We start from the raw sequence: 15,788 nt of genomic DNA, 5'->3' as shown, positions 1-15,788 counted from the left end.
CCCCTGGAAGAGAAAACGACAACCCACTACATGTTCTTGCCTGGATAAGCCTGTGAGACAGAGGAGCCTGGTGGGCTACAGTCCATGTGGTCACAAAGAGTAGGACACAACTGAGAACATACTCACTCACACACACACACACACATACACAAAGAGAATATTTATCAACATGACTTGAGCCAAACTGATCTTAAGTCAGATATGTGAATTTCACATTTGGCCTTCACCAAATTTCACGGGTTTTAACAGAGGAAACAACTTTTACAAAATATTCAAGAGGCATGATTTTATATGCCCTTTCATTCCTAGCATCATCAGGTCCAAAGAACTGGTGCCCATTCTTTCCTATATATGTGTTTATAGAAAGGTTCTGTCATTCAACTGATTTTATTCATATTTTTCTGAAAAAGATCACATAGCCCCTTTTTCCCAGACCAACCATGATGGCACTTACTTCACATTTGCCCTAGTTGAAGTCCAAAAGAAAGTTGTCTCCTTGATGGATTTAAGCATTTCTGGATGTGTTTTCCCTTCTAGCTGTTGCTCCTAGTTATTCAGTCACCCTGGGTATGCATCAGTGGTCGGTGAACAATAAATTAAGTAGCCAGGTCACCAGGGTGGGGACAAACCACTCTCTGGCTCCTCTAAGTCCCCAGTGCAGCTTCTGGCATTTAAATGCCACAAAAATAAGAGATTTACCACTACTGACAGCCTCTTTGTCCCTTCCTTTCCCTGCCTACAGCCTCCTGCATTTTAATGAAGGCAAATTGCACATTCTCCTGCCAGGATAAAAGCCAATGCCCCCTTGGCTTTATTCTTAGGTGGCACCACTTAAAAGAGAAATTCTTTTGTGGGGTTTTGGGAGGGTAGGGACTGGGGGAGGGGAAAGGACTGTCCCAGGGAACATTTCTCTCTACAGACTCCCCTGTGATTGTTTCTTTCCCAACTTCTCTTTGCAAGCCAGGATGTTAAGGTACCAGACAAGCTGGAGGAGTAAGGCTCCACTTTTTTGCTTCCAGGAATCCAGGCACTCATCAGTCCTCCTCTGTCATCCTCCCACCTATTTCTCTGAGGCCAAGATCATCCTTTTTCTTATAAAAGGATATTAGTAGAGAGGCTACATAGGATGAGTCCAAAACACACATTTTTCCCTTTTTTCCTGACACAAAGACAGCGGGTTGGAAAGTGCTAGGCATTTGCTAGAAGCAAACAGGACAGATGTGAGGAATAAAATGGGAATAAACCGAGAAACTACAATCACATTATAGGTAAGAGGCCATTTCCATGGGTGATGCTTATGTGACTGGGAAGAGGGCTGAAGTCAAAAAATCAGTTTCCATGGAAACTTTGTTCTGGTGGAACATCACACCCTGCCTGCATGCATGGGGCTGTAAACTTTGAGGGGAAAGCATTGTGGCTACCACGGAACATGAGCTTGATAAATGGCCTGCCCTATTAGAGGTGCTCCCCTAGACCAGCCTGACTCGCTCTCAGCCTGCCTCCACCTAGAGAGGGAGGGTGTAGATGTATACGTATGGACACTTGCTCCTTGGGAGAGAAGCTATGGCCAACCTAGAGAGCTTAGTAAAAAGCAGAAATAGATATCACTTTGCTGACAAAGGTCCGTATAATCAAAGCTATGGTTTTTCCAGTAGTCATGTATGGATGTGAGAGTTGGACCATAAAGAAGGCTGAGCACTGAAGAATTGATGCTTTTGAACTGTGGTGTTGGAGAAGACTCTTGAGAGTCCCTTGGACTGCAAGGAGGTCCAACCAGTCCATCCTAAAGGAAATCAGTCCTGGGTGTTCATTGGAAGCACTGTTGCTGAAGCTGAAGATCCAATACTTTGGCCACCTGATGCGAAGAGCCAACTCCTTAGAAAAGACCCTAATGATCGAAAAGCAGGAGGAGAAGGGAGGGCAGAGGATGAGACAGTTAGATAGGACCACCTATCTGGAGATAATGGAGAGGAGGAGAGAGGAGCCTGGCCTGCTGCAGTCCATGGGGTCGCAGTCAGACACGACTGAGTGACTGAACAACACGGCTGATTGACAATGTTGTACCGCACAGACACAACCCTGTAAGGCAATTACGCTCCAACAAATAAAAGAAAAGGCAAGCAAGTTAAACAAGAGATTGTTTTAAGTAAAAAAAAAAAAAAAAAAAGTGGAGGGAGGGAAAGAAAGTGGGGAAAATATTTTAAAAACTTGATATTTAAAGTAACTATGGCTGCTATACCAAAAACCTGGTGTATTCAAACAGCAGAAAGTTGTTCTCTCGTAGTTCTGGAAGCTAGAAGTCTGAGCTCAGAATCACTGGGCCAAAGTTAAGATGTCAACAGGGCAAGGCTTCCTCCAGGGGCTCGAGGAGAGAATCTGGTCCTTGTGTCTTCTGGCATCTGGTGGCCGCTGGCTTTCTGTGGCTACGGTCTCCTCACGCCAGTCCTAGGGCCAGCATCTTCAAATGCCTTTCTGTTCTACCTTCACACTGCCTTCTCTACGTGAGCAACACTCCTTCCATGTCTCTCTTATTTATGTATGATTATACTGAGGACCCACCCAGATAATCCAGCATGATTTCCTTCTCTCAAAATATTTAGCTTAATCCAGGAGCAAAAATCCCTTCTACAAATAAGACAAGGTTTACAGGTTCCAGGGCCTAGGACCTGATGTCTGTAGGGCCCACCATTCAGGCTACCACACCAGGAAAACTCAGTATTACCCAAAGAACCGAGCCAGCAGCAGTGACTACAAGAAGCCTCAGTCTGTTTCTATCAGGTGAAGATACTTGCTGTAAAACGGTGCGTTATTGCAGTGAAATGCCTGCACTTAATGAATGTGATATCGCTGACACAGCACAAGTACCAGAACCTTTTGGATCCAAATTAAACCCTGAGCTGCTCAACGGCCTCCAGGATGGAAGCTGGGGAGATGTCTGCATCACCTGTGTTGAGTGGACTGAAGCCTCATTTCTCCTGCCAGTCCCCTGACCTGAGCTCTACCAACCCCTCACTCTTCCTTACTGTTAAACACAGTTTATGTGAGGAAACCCATGAAGGAGCTGGTCTAGCTGATGAGGCTGGTTGGGGTAACAGGGATATACCTGGCAATCCTTTACTTGGTAGGTTCCGTGATGGGCAAGAGAGTCAAGAGAGGGCTCCTGGATTTTTTTTACTCTTTATTGGAATATACTTGCTTTACCATGCTGTGTTCGTTTCCGCAGTACAACAAAGCGAATCACCCGTACACATATGTATCAGTTCAGTCCAGTCGCTCGGCCGTGTCCCACTCTGCGAGCCCATGGACTGCAGCACGCCAGGCCTCCCTGTCCATCACCAACTCCCGGAGCCTACTCAAACTCACGTCCATTGAGTGGGTGATGCCATCCAACCATCTCATCCTCTGTCGTCCCCTTCTCTTCCCACCTCAATCTTTCCCAGCATCAGGGTCTTTTCCAAGGTATGGTGGTGATGGCGGTTTAGTCACTAAGTCGTGCCCGACTCTTGCGACCTCATGGGCTGTAGTCCACCAGGCTCCTCTGTCCATGGGATTTTCCAGGCAAGAGTACTGGAGTGGGTTGCCATTTCCTTCTTCAGGGGATCTTCCCGACCCAGGAATCGAACCCAGGTCTCCTATGTTGCAGGCAGATTCTTTACTGACTGAGCTATCAGGGAAGCCCTCGCATGTTTCCAATGTATACATATATCCCCTCTTTTATGATTTCCTTCCCATTGAGGTCATCACAGAGCACTAAGTAGAGTTTCCTGTGCTATACAGTAGGCTCTCCTTAGTTATCTATTTTATACATAGTGGTATATATATATGCCAATCCCAATCTCCCAATCCATTCCACCTCCCCTTCCCCCGCTTTGGTATCCATAAACTTGTTCTCTACATCTCTAGTTCTGCTCTGCAAATAAGTTCATCTGTATCATGTTTCTCGATTCCACACATAAGCAATATTATACATTTGCTTTTCTCTTTCTGATTTACTTCACTCTGAGTGACAGATTCTAGGTCCGTCCACGTCTCTGCAAATGACCCAATGTCATTCCTTTCCTTGCCTGGAGAATCCCAGGGACAGAGGAGCCTGGTGGGCTGCTGTCTATGGGGTTGCACAGAGTCGGACACGACGGAAGCGACTTAGCAGCAGCAGCAGCAGCATTCCTTTTCATGGCTGAGTAATGTTTGTGGCAACCCTATGTACAATATAGCCAGGACACGGAATCAGTCTGAATGCCCACCAACAGAGGAATGGATGAAGAAGATGTGGTACATATATACAAGGGTCCTTGGATTTATTACCATTTTCTTTGCCGCCCTGCAGCTCTGCACAGTCCTCCAGGGTCCTTGGGTCCCTGAGTTAGAAACACCGGCTGAGGTGGGCCTGACCCTACACGTCTGGGCTCACGTCTGCTAGGAAACCAGCTGATGGACTTTTCTGCAGAGGAGAGTCCTACCTCCACAGAGCTCAACTAAATGTTCATCCGTGGAAACAGATGAAATTAGTAATGAATGTCTGAGCCAATGTTTTAGGCCAAAATCATGCTTTCAACACATTTCAAAGTTTGTCATTTCTTGATTTGTTCTCTAGTAACATCAATAAATCCCCTGTCCTTAGTACAATGCAAGGCTAGCAGAAAGGTGAGGCAAAGGAGGCGCTCACTGTGGGCACAAAATTTAAGAGAGAACTTAAATAACTCAGTGATTAAATAATATTTTAAATACAACATTTAAAAAATATAGAATCAGCCAGCTGCAGCCTACAGGCTAGCTATCTATTTCTGAACACAGAATTTTACCAGAAAAAGAACTAGGATTAGGTAAAGTATGGCAGTCATTCAGGTTTTAGTTGGATTTTTGTCTTTAGTCTTTAAAATGCTGATATTTTGTTCATTAAGGATTTTTTTGGCATTGTTTTTTTACTTTTTCAAGTAATTTCAAAATAATTTTGGCTTTTAAATTTATTTTTTTAATTAAAATATTTTTGAGGCCTAATTTTTCAAGATCTTTATTTTTCTTAAAGACAACCATTATATCTTGATATACAGCACAAATGTTTTATATATATTTTCCAGTTTATCACAGAGAATAGTAAAAAGATGTATTTAAGAATCCAGATTTAATAAAATTAGTCTTTACCACTTTGCCAAGGATTTAATAATGAAATTACGTTTATCTTTTACTATATGTACGCAGTAGCCAAAAGTTTATTTGCCATTACTTTTACACTACTAATGCAAATGTCAACATAATAAAAAAGGCAAAAAGCATCTTAGACTTCTTATGAAAATACTTTTGGTCCCACACATCCCTTGACAGGGTCTTAGGAAAACCCAGAAATCTATAGATCAAACTTTGAAAATTGCTGCCTTAAAGGATAAGGTTTTAATGATTTAAAGGTTAAAACCATTAAAGGTCAAAACCATTATCCATAACGAGCTAAGATCCTCCTCAGTCAGACTGCCCCAACAAAATTATGACTAACTCCAAAGTTAGCGTTGCAGAAACAAGCAGTGAAGAGTCAAAGCAAATTGATCCATCTGTCGTATAAACAGTTCTGAGCAATTAGGAAATCTTCAAAGCTCAAGGTATGGGCAAGATGTGAAAGAATCTGAATGCTTTGAAAATAATCAGTGATCAAGCCGGCAGGGCCATTTTAGGGCAACGGAGCGGAGGAAACCTGCCCCCGCTTCATTTCTCGCCTCAGTTGTCTCCTGGAAATGAGGCAGCAAAGGAATCTATCTCAGTAGCAGGAAGATCGATGCAAATATACCACACAGAGCACCCCTAGGCTGTTCAAAGGTCCTGCGGCCAGTCTGCCTGGTGAGAAACCTCTCTCTTGCCACTTCCTAGCATCTAACTGTGAGCATATTCCCAAACCACTATCTGTCCCAGTCTCCTCACGGGTACTACGAATATAATATTAAATACCTTCCTCCTATGACTCTTGTAAAGAGCTCATGAGATGACGTAGTAAAGCTCTGAGCACTGTGCCCGAGAGAGTAAATATTTAGTAAATGTAACATGAAAAACAAACCTACTGGGACTCCCCTGGCAGTCCAGTGGCTGGGACTTCGCCTTCCAACGCAGGGGGTTTGGGTGTGAGCCCTGGTTGGGGGACTAAGATCCCATAGGCCTCATGGCCCAAAAAAGCAAACATAATAAAACAGAAGCAATATTGTAACAAACTCAGCAAAGGCTTTTAAAATGGTCTACATAAAAAAAAAAAAAAAAAACTTAAAAAAAAAACCCTTCTGTATCTATTCATTGCCCTGTGTTCAGTGACTTTTCCCAGACCCACAAATGCTTAGCTCACTGTCTTGGTGTTAGGTGTTCAGTAAAGGTTAAATCCTCCCTCCAGCCAGACTGGGAAGCCTGTCTGGACCTGTCATTTCATCCACGCTGCTCTGAGTGTCATGGGTTTTTCACCAACAATTCACTGAGAAAAAATGATGCTTAAATACCAGAAAATATACCAATGTGCAAATTGTCATGTAGAAATGAAAATGTTATATGATAGAATCATGCTTGATATTTGCTTAAAGTTGTGTTTAATGATGTTGAAAACCCATGTGAAAAACAAAGGGATTGTTTTAAAAAATCCAAACAAGCACACCATTTAATCCGAGAGAAAAACATCCCTTTTTCTAGGTTTCTGTGGTAGACAAAATGTTTGCTCCCCCACAAACATGTCTACGTCCTAATCCTCAGAACCTGTGACAAAGTCGTCTTACGTGGCAAGAGCCTTTGCAGAAGTGATTAGGTTAAAAAACCTGGAGACGGGCAAATTATCCTGGATTATCCTGGTGGGCCCAACATCATCACAAGGGCCCTTAGAAGCAGGAGAGGAAGGCAGCAGTCAGCCAGGGGACGACCTGACAGCAGAAGAAAGGCACAGAGAAAAGCCACATAGCTGTGTCTGGAGACTGAGGGAGCGGCCACGCGTCAGGGACACGGGCAGCCTCCAGAGGCTTCCCCAGGGCCTGCTGCCAGGAACGCAGATCGGCAGCTTGATTCAGCTCGGTGACACCCACGTCAGACTTCTGCACGACAGAACTACCAGATAATCAAGCGGTGGGGGCTACTAAGGATAAAGTCGGTAACTAATGAGAACTCCACCCGGGGCTCCGCGGTCAGTCAGCTCAGTCGGGTTTGACCGTTTTGCGACCCCATGGACTGCAGCCTGCCAGGCTCCTCTGTCCGTGGGATTCTCCAGGCAAGAATACTGGAGTGGGTCGCCAGTCCCTCCTCCAGGGGATCTCCCCGACCCAGGGATCAAACCCATGTCTCCTGCATGGCAGGCAGATCCTTCACCATCTGAGCTACCAGGGAAGCCCATACCCAGTGCTTCCAGAGCACGTTGCTGCATGCTTGGTGATCTGTGGTCACCTAAACGGGAAGGGAATTAAAAAGGGGATGTGTGTATACATGTGGCTGATTCACTCTGCTCTACAGCAGAGCCTGACACAGCAGGATAAAGCAGCTATGCCCCAGTATGTTTTTTTTTTTTTTAATGTGGTACATATATGCAATGGAATACAACTCAGCTGTAAAAAAGGATGAACCAGTGCCATTTCCAGCAACATGGATGCAACTAGGGATGATCACACCAAGCGAGACTAGTCACAAAGAAAGACAAGCACCACAGGCTATCACTCTTATGTGGAATCACCGTGGGCAAGCTTCAGTGCCCAAGAAAAGAAGTAGCCAGCTCACCAGGGTGGGAACTAACCAAGCCCCTGGCTTCACACAGCTTCCCAGCGCAGCTTCTGGCCGTTCAAATGCCACAGAGACAGAGACTCGACCACTCACAGCAGTCCCCACCCCTGAAGATCTGGATTCTTAAGGTCTGAGGTACAAGAACATCCACGTGTAACCGGTGACTCTGACAGAGATGGTTAGCGGTCCACACTTTTAGAGACATCCGTTTTACCCAGAGGGAGCTTACAAGTTAGACACTGAGTAAATATAATTCCATCTGTAATAGATGAATCCATATGCATCCTTCCAAGGAGAGGTGAACAGCCAGGGACAAAGGTAAAAGGCTAGCAATGGCCCAGAACACACAGATCCTTCCACAGGCTTCTGTTAAGAAACACAAGGTGCAGAATTAAGCCCGAGGAGACCTCCGCCTGCTGTCTCCTAGGCAGCCAGGCTCAGGGTCCTGGAGCAGACCCAGCAGAATCCTGGCAGCCCTGCAGACCTCTCTTGGGAAAGCATCCCTGGGAAGCACAGACCTCAGTCCCAACCCTCCCCAGCCCCTCACCTGGCCTACCTGTCCCCCCTGCTTCTTTAGGAGGTGGTGATGAGCTGGCCCAGGGTGCATCATCTTCAAACTGAACCCAGCTGCTGATGGCCGAGACCAGGTCAGGTGGGCGCCGCTCGGGGCTCCCAGGAGGCGAGGCCGCTTCAGAGATGAGGCCCAGCTTTTCGGAAGAGTCATCGTGCTCTGAGTGGGAAAGGTCCTGAGAGCCTCCATCCAAGACATGGTGCTCCCCGGAGGAGCTCTCGGACTGGTCTGAGGAAGAGGAGGCTCCTGGGACTTGCTCTTTGGGGCCCCCTGAAACAGATACCAGAAACTGCCATCAGCTCAGAGGTGGAAGGTCACTCTTCAGGACTGTCTCGTGGAGGAAAAAACAGAAAAGGCAACGGGTGATCAAAGGACTCACCATGACAGGGTGTGAGAGGAAAGAGACAGCCATGCCCACTGCTTCTATGCTAAAGAAGTGTTTTCCCAAAAATGTATGAAAACTATACCCTAGGACGTGGTGCTGGAGAAAACTCTTGAGAGTCCCTTGGACGGCAAGCAGACAAACCAGTCCATCCTAAAGGAAATCAACCCTGAATATTCATTGGAAGGACTGATGCTGAAGCTGAAGCTCCAATACTTTGGCCACCTGATGCAAAGAACTGACGCATTGGAAAAGTCCCTGATGCTGGGAAAGATTGAAGGCAGGAGGAGAAGGGGACGACAGAGGATGAGATGATTGGATGGTATCACCAGCTCGATGGAAATGAGTTTGAGCCAACTCTGGGAGATAGTGAAGGACAGGGAAGCCTGGCGTGCTGCAGTCCATGGGGCGGCAAAGAGTTGGACATGACTTAGTGACTGAACAACAACAAAGGTTGTCCCCGGCAGTCTCCATGCAGGCTAAGACTGGGAGTCTGGTCTGATTCACTGTTCTTGTCCTACCATCTACTTCAGTGCTTGGGGTGTCACACACAAAAAATTGTTGCGAAGGCCAAGCAAGAAATAGAACTGGGTCAAATTGAAAAGCAAAAGGCAATAGGGATTGGTGGAGACTGTGGCTCAACAGGAGACCTTCTGTCTGGACTAAAAACACTCCAATTCAAAGTGTGTACAATCCAGAGGACACACATCTGTGGGCCACCACAAGCAAACTCTGCACTAATGACCAGCTCAACATGGTACAGAGACCCTTCCTCTAGCTTTGTTTTACTTTATTGGTCCTGGAACAGTTGACAGCCTTCCAATATTTGTTTTTAAATAACAGAATTGACCCCAATTGTGGTGGTGATTACACAGTCTATACATGTGTTAAAATTCATCAACTGTAGACCAAAAATGATCAATTTTACTGTATGAAAGCTTCTAAAAAATAAAGGTACTCATATGAAACTCCTTTCTCCCATCACTAGCCAAACAAACTGGTCCACTCGAATGTAATCAAAGCCTTTAGACAAGAGCTGTCCCAAAGAAATAAAAGGTGGGCCACATACGTAACTTTAAATTTTCCAGTAGCCATATTTAAAAAATTAAAAAGAAACAGGTGAAACTATTCTTAATAATGTATTTCAACTCAATTTGTTGAAAATGTATAATTCCAACACATGATAAAAAATTGTTAAAGAAACATTTAACTTTAACTAGGTCCTCGAAATTCAGTGTGGCTATTTCACATTTCTTGAAGTGTTAGTCACTCAGTTGTGTCTAACTCTTGTGACCCCATGGACTGTAGCCCGCCAGGCTCCTCTGTCCATGGGATTTCCCAGGCAAGAATACTGGAGTGGGCTGCCATTTCCTTCTCCAGGGGATCTTCCCGACCCAGAGATCAAATCCTGATCTCCTGCACTGCAGGCAGATTCTTTACCATCTGAGCCACCAGGGAAGCCCAGTTTATAGTGCGTCTCAATTCAGACTGGCCACGTTTCAAGGACTCCATATGGCTATAAAGCTTACAGCATGCCCGTAAACTCCACTTTCCAGGTGCTGTAAATGAAGCTGGGATGATTCAGGAGGCAGCCGCAGGGGCCATGGAAGAAAAGCAGCTGACATGGCTCTGTAAAAAGCTCCAGCATCCTACCGTGACCTTCACCCTTGAGCACAGTCCCACAGAAGTCAACCTAGCCACCCTCACCATGATCACGAGTGACAACTACTGAGTTCTCTGCATGTGCCCGTCCCCGGTTGTAAGCGGTTTTTTATATGTTAATCACTTAATCCTCACTGCTACTCTGAGGTCGGCACTGTGATTATCCACATTGCTCAGATGGACTACCACCCAGAGAGGTAAACAAATCATCCGCCCAATTATCCACATCCATGATGGAGCCAGGATTTCAGCCCAAGGGATCTGGCTCGAGCGCCTGTCAGTCTTTTTGACAACTGTCCTTTGAAAACTGAGACAAGCTGAATGGCTGTTGGGAGTAATAACCAAAAAGACTGAGTGTAAAGTACTTGGTAAATAGGAAGTTTGTATTCAGGGCTTCCCTGACAGCTCAGTTGGTAAAGAATCAGCTTGTAATGCAGGAGACCCTGGTTCAATTCCTGGGTCAGGAAGATCCCCTGGAAAAGGGATAGGCTACCCACTCCAGTATTCTTGGGCTTCCCTTGTGGCTCAGCTGGTAAAGAATCAGCCCGCAATGCAGGACACCTGGGTTCCATCCCTGGGTTGGGAACGTCCCCTGGAGAAGGGAAAGGCTGCCCACTCCAGTATTCTGGCCTGGAGGATTCTATGGACTGTATATTCCACGGACTTGGTAAATATGAATTTATGTTCATTGGAAGAAAGCAATGATAAGGAAGTGAAGTGATAAGTGAAGTGAAATGAAGGGAAATGATAAACTGACTTTTTCCTTGTCAATATCCTACTGAGGACTTCCTGGTGGCCCAATGGATAAGAATCTGCCTGTCAATGCAGAGGACACAGGTTTGATCCCCGGTCAGGGAAGATTCCACATGCTACGGAGCAACTAAGCCCATGCACCAGCACTACAGAGCCAGCACTCGAGAGCCCGCACACCACAGCTAACCAGCCTCCGTGCTGCAAGGACTGAATCCACCACGCACCTTGAGCCCGTGCTCCACAGCAAGAGAAGACACCACAGTGCTAAGCCTGCACACCGCAGGTTTATCGAGAGAGCGGCCCCCGCTGGGCGCGCCTAGAAAAAGCCCGTGCAAAGCAACCAAGACCTAGCACGGCCAAAAATAAATAAATAAAATGTTAAATAAAAGACCCCATGGAAAGAAGGCTCCAATAAAAGCCACAACACACAGGTGTGGTCCTTGGTTAATTTTTTCACGTAGGCAGTGAAAGCTCTCCTTACCCTCAGAAGGGATGGGAAAGAGTGGCTCCTCATTGAAGGAGACCCACTCGGACTGGTGGGTGGCGATCACATGGTCCAGGGTCGTCATGCTAGGAAGGTGCTGGGCATCTTCACACTGCAGGCCTCAGGCAGACCCCAGAGCGATGTCTGGGGCTGGGCAGGGGTCTGGGAGTGCAGGGGACGTGGGCCTGGGGTCTGTCGTGGGGTCTCGCGGAGAGTGGCACACAGAACGCGGACAGAGTAGCCTCTCTTGCCTTTGGTTAATCTGCCAAGCAGAAATCTGTTTTTAAAAAATAATAAAAATTACAGGGGATAACCATCACATTATAATAAAAATTGCAGGGGATAACCATCACATTGTAACCAGGCCACACAGATCTGGGCTTGCCACACTGTCCAGCAGCAGACCCGGGTCGTTTCCAACCTATTTCCCTTTCTCTGTCCCTGTCTTGCCCACACTTCTCGATAGAAATATCTTCCATGAGCATGGAGAGCTCTGCGTGTGCCTTCACATCAGATTTACAAATGTTGTTGCCATTGTTGTTCGGCTGCCCAGTCACGTCCAGGTCTTTGTGACCCCATGGACTACACCACGCCAGGCCTTGCTGTCCCTCACCGTCTCCCAGAGTTTGCCCAAACTCTCGTTCATTGCATCAGTGGTGGCGTCCAACCATCTCATCCTCTGACGCCCTCTTCTCCTTCTGCCCTCAGTCTTTCCCAGCATCAGACAGATTTACAAATAATCACACACATTTTAGCAAACAGATTTTCAAATGTTCCCAATTACTATATTTTGGAAATAATTTTCCTCTATAATATAATACCATTATTGTAAAACTAATATCAACATTTTTCAAAGAGCTTTCACTTTCCTTTACCAGATGGCAAAATAAAAGCACGTTCTTTCCTATTAAATCAGCATAGTTTCTTGCCTTAGGCAGGTAGCTCTTTGCAAGCCTGATTTAAACCTTTGGCAGAAACCCAACCATCTCCAGATGGTATCTCCGAGCACAATTTACCAGTCAAGAAAAACAGAAATGGATTTATCTTGTTCATTTGGAGTAAGGGGGGCAGGGCATATTTGCTGTAGTGGAAAATGTGAGTTAAAAGAAACACAATTGCATTCTAGGTCGATTTGAATTAGCATGTAAAAGGGTAGCCTTTACTCACGTTGCAATTATGTTCCATGGAAGAATACTTACTAGATGTCTAATATTGTTTGTACTATTAATGCCTTCTTTTTACAACTGGAACTTTTTTTTTAATTGGAGCATAATTGCTTTACAACGTTGTGTTGGTTTCTGCCATGCAACCATGTGAGTAAGGATACACACGTCTCCACGAGCCTCCCTCCCACCACCCCCATTCCACCCCTCGAGGCTGCCACAGAGCCCTGTGCGTTCAGCTCCGCGTCATACGGGCAACTTCCCACCAGCCATCTACTTTACACCCGATAATGTATGTGTTTCCACGCTTCTCCCTCGATTCATCCCACCCTCTCCTCCCTCCCTGTGTCCACAGTCTGTTCTCTCGTCTGCGTCTCTACTCCCGCCCTGAAAATAGGTTCATCTGTACCGTTTTTGTAGATTCCATATATAAGCATTAATATATGATATTTGTTTTTATCTTTCTGACTTATTTCACTCTGTATTATAGGCTCTAGGTTTATCCATCTCACTAGAACTGACTCAAGTTGGTTTCTTTTTATGGCTGAGTAATATTTCACGGTATGTGTGGACTCCGTCTTCTTTATCCATTCATCTGTCGATGGACATCTAGGCTGCCTTCACGTACTGGCTACTGTAAGTAGTGCTGCAATGAACACTGGAGTACACGTGTCTTTTCGAATTATGGTTTTCTCAGGGTATATGCCCAGTAGTGGGATTGCTGGGACATATGGTGGCTTTATTCCTATTTTTTAAGGAATCTCCATACTGTTTTCCATAGTGGCTGTATCAATTTACATTCCCACTAATAGTGCAAGCGGGAATCTAACTCTTGATCTTGGAATGAATTAGTAAAGTCTGAAAATGCAAAATTAATGCAATTAATTAATTCCCAGAATTAATACAAAATTAATGTTTCCACATAAGAGCTACTATCCACTATGAACAGTATCAGTTCCTATTTTTTTTTCACATTTTAATGCTTTATTCATTGATTAAAAGAATATACATTTAACATAAACCATACAACATCAGTCATCAGGTCAAACATTCAGCTGGTTTCCTTACAGTTTCTGTCAGGAGTTATTTTATCTGATCACATTTATAAGATAAAATCTCACCACATCTGGCATTTACACACCCTGTGCCAGTGGATTCACACTACTGATGTACATAAAAAATCCGCATGGTATGTGCTCACTGGAGACAAAACAGTGCACACCTGTCAAAAGGTCATTTTAATATAAGATGGTAAAACCATTTGTAAAATACATATAAACTTTTTCCATAAATAGAATCATATCTGGACATCTGTTGCATAAATTGTGTTTCCAAAGCTTACAATAGAGCAGCCAGGTCTCAGCACTGCTGGGCACCCACGTTGGCTACTTACTTTATTATTGCAGACTGTCCTTTAACATTAAATGCACAACATTCGTACCACTTAAAACTGGGGTCAGGTGGAAGTCTCACAGAGACCACGTCTGTACCGCGGTTGCCCTGAAACAGGTAAGTCGGCTTTTAAAGCCTCTCAGATATAACAAGGTTTTAAAACATACTTCATGGAATGTTCTTCATTTATCATAGCAGCTCATACCTGTGATAGAACAAGCTTTCAGTTTTTCCTTTTTTTCCTTTACATTCACTATTCACAGTGAAACAGGTGCATGGTTTTTTTTTTCTTTTTTTTTGTTTTGTGTTTTTTTTTTTTCAGAGATCTGAGGTTGCTGACTGAGCCACAGCACAGCTGTGTACCACAGGTCGAAATTCGACCTTAAATATTACAATCTAGCAGTATCTGGCTGGCCAGAGTGGGCCAGCCCCTGCCAGCATGTGGGCACTTCTTCAGTTAAGTCTATTCTTTGGCAGCTGACACGCGTGCTGACAGAGAAAAATCCAGTGACTTGTTGCTAGGGATTTCACGACTAATGTTTGTTTGCAAGCATGTGTGTTTACAACTCTGTGATTTGATGATATTTTTTTAGGAGGTTTTACCCTGGAATATTATTTCTTTCTTCCTCCACTATTTGAAATCTGGGCTAAAAAGCTAACTTGAATGTATAATGTAATTGATGAATTAAATTATGTCAGATATAGTTAGGAAAAATCCAATAATTTGAGTATTCATGTTTATGTAAATGCATTTTAAAAAGGATTAAGCAATATTCTAACCTTCTACTATACAAAATTCAGAGTGGTAATTGATGATAATTGACTATTATATATGTAATGAAAGTTAAAAGTCTTGGCTTTTCTGTTAAAGATGACTCACTTGGGATCGTAGTATCCTCCCTTCTTCCATTTCAAATAAAAATCAATGAAATGCTATCAGAATGAATGAATGCAGTGCATTGCATACAAATCCATCAGGCTATGGATATATATCTATATATGTATAAAAATATTTTGGCTCCTGAGCTCTTACACACAAGAATAAAAACATCAAAAGGCAGAGTAACTCAGTGAAAAATAGTTAGCCAGCAACCTCAGACAACCTTCGGTTGTATATTCTTAAGGTCTGGTCTGGTAACAAGTCCATTAACCGTGAAAGCCCTATACATTGTCACTTTGAACTTCTAAACCAATACCCGACTATGTTCTTTGATCAAGAAGTAGAATATACACATATAATTCTATAAAGCTAATACTGATTAAACACAGCACAAAGGGGTTAATTCACACTACTGAGGGGAAAAAAAAAAAAAAACATAATAGGACCCTACTTGCAAATGTAACCACAGGAATCGTACATTAAAAAAAAGCTAAATGTCTTCGCTGAAGCTCTGCATCTCTCTGTAAAAATGACGATTTAGTTCAGTGAAGACACTGGTATCAGTTCCTATTAACTGGATACCCAATATCCATTTTAGTCTAGAACAATTTAACTCATAGCCTTCTAACTGGTGCACGATAAGAAAATGTTGAAATTTTACTATAGGTTATTACCTGCAGTAAATATTCTATGCTGAGGATAACCAGAATAGAAACATTTAATAGCTTTTGTTTTTTTGGTAATTACAACAATTAATTTTGCTGCATGATACTTCCTAA

The 15,788-nt window shown here is 44.1% G+C and overlaps 1 protein-coding gene across 1 annotated transcript in view; it reads right to left on the bottom strand.

Annotated features, from left to right (window-relative positions):
* STON2 (stonin 2) overlaps window positions 1-15,788 on the bottom strand; it is a 166,311-nt gene that overhangs the window by 113,404 nt on the left and 37,119 nt on the right. The window contains exons 2-3 of the mRNA XM_061156503.1: window positions 11,572-11,836; window positions 8,279-8,563 (exon numbers count right to left, since the gene is read on the bottom strand). Of these exons, the coding sequence (XP_061012486.1) occupies window positions 8,279-8,563; window positions 11,572-11,659 (373 nt within the window). The 5' untranslated portion in view covers window positions 11,660-11,836. The remainder of the gene's footprint in view (window positions 1-8,278; window positions 8,564-11,571; window positions 11,837-15,788) is intronic.

The sequence above is a fragment of the Dama dama genome, chromosome 12 (genome assembly GCF_033118175.1).
Source record: "Dama dama isolate Ldn47 chromosome 12, ASM3311817v1, whole genome shotgun sequence".
NCBI classification, from domain to species: domain Eukaryota; kingdom Metazoa; phylum Chordata; class Mammalia; order Artiodactyla; family Cervidae; genus Dama; species Dama dama.
Note: the sequence above shows the minus strand (reverse complement) of the source record. Positions and strands in the feature narration are given on the sequence as shown.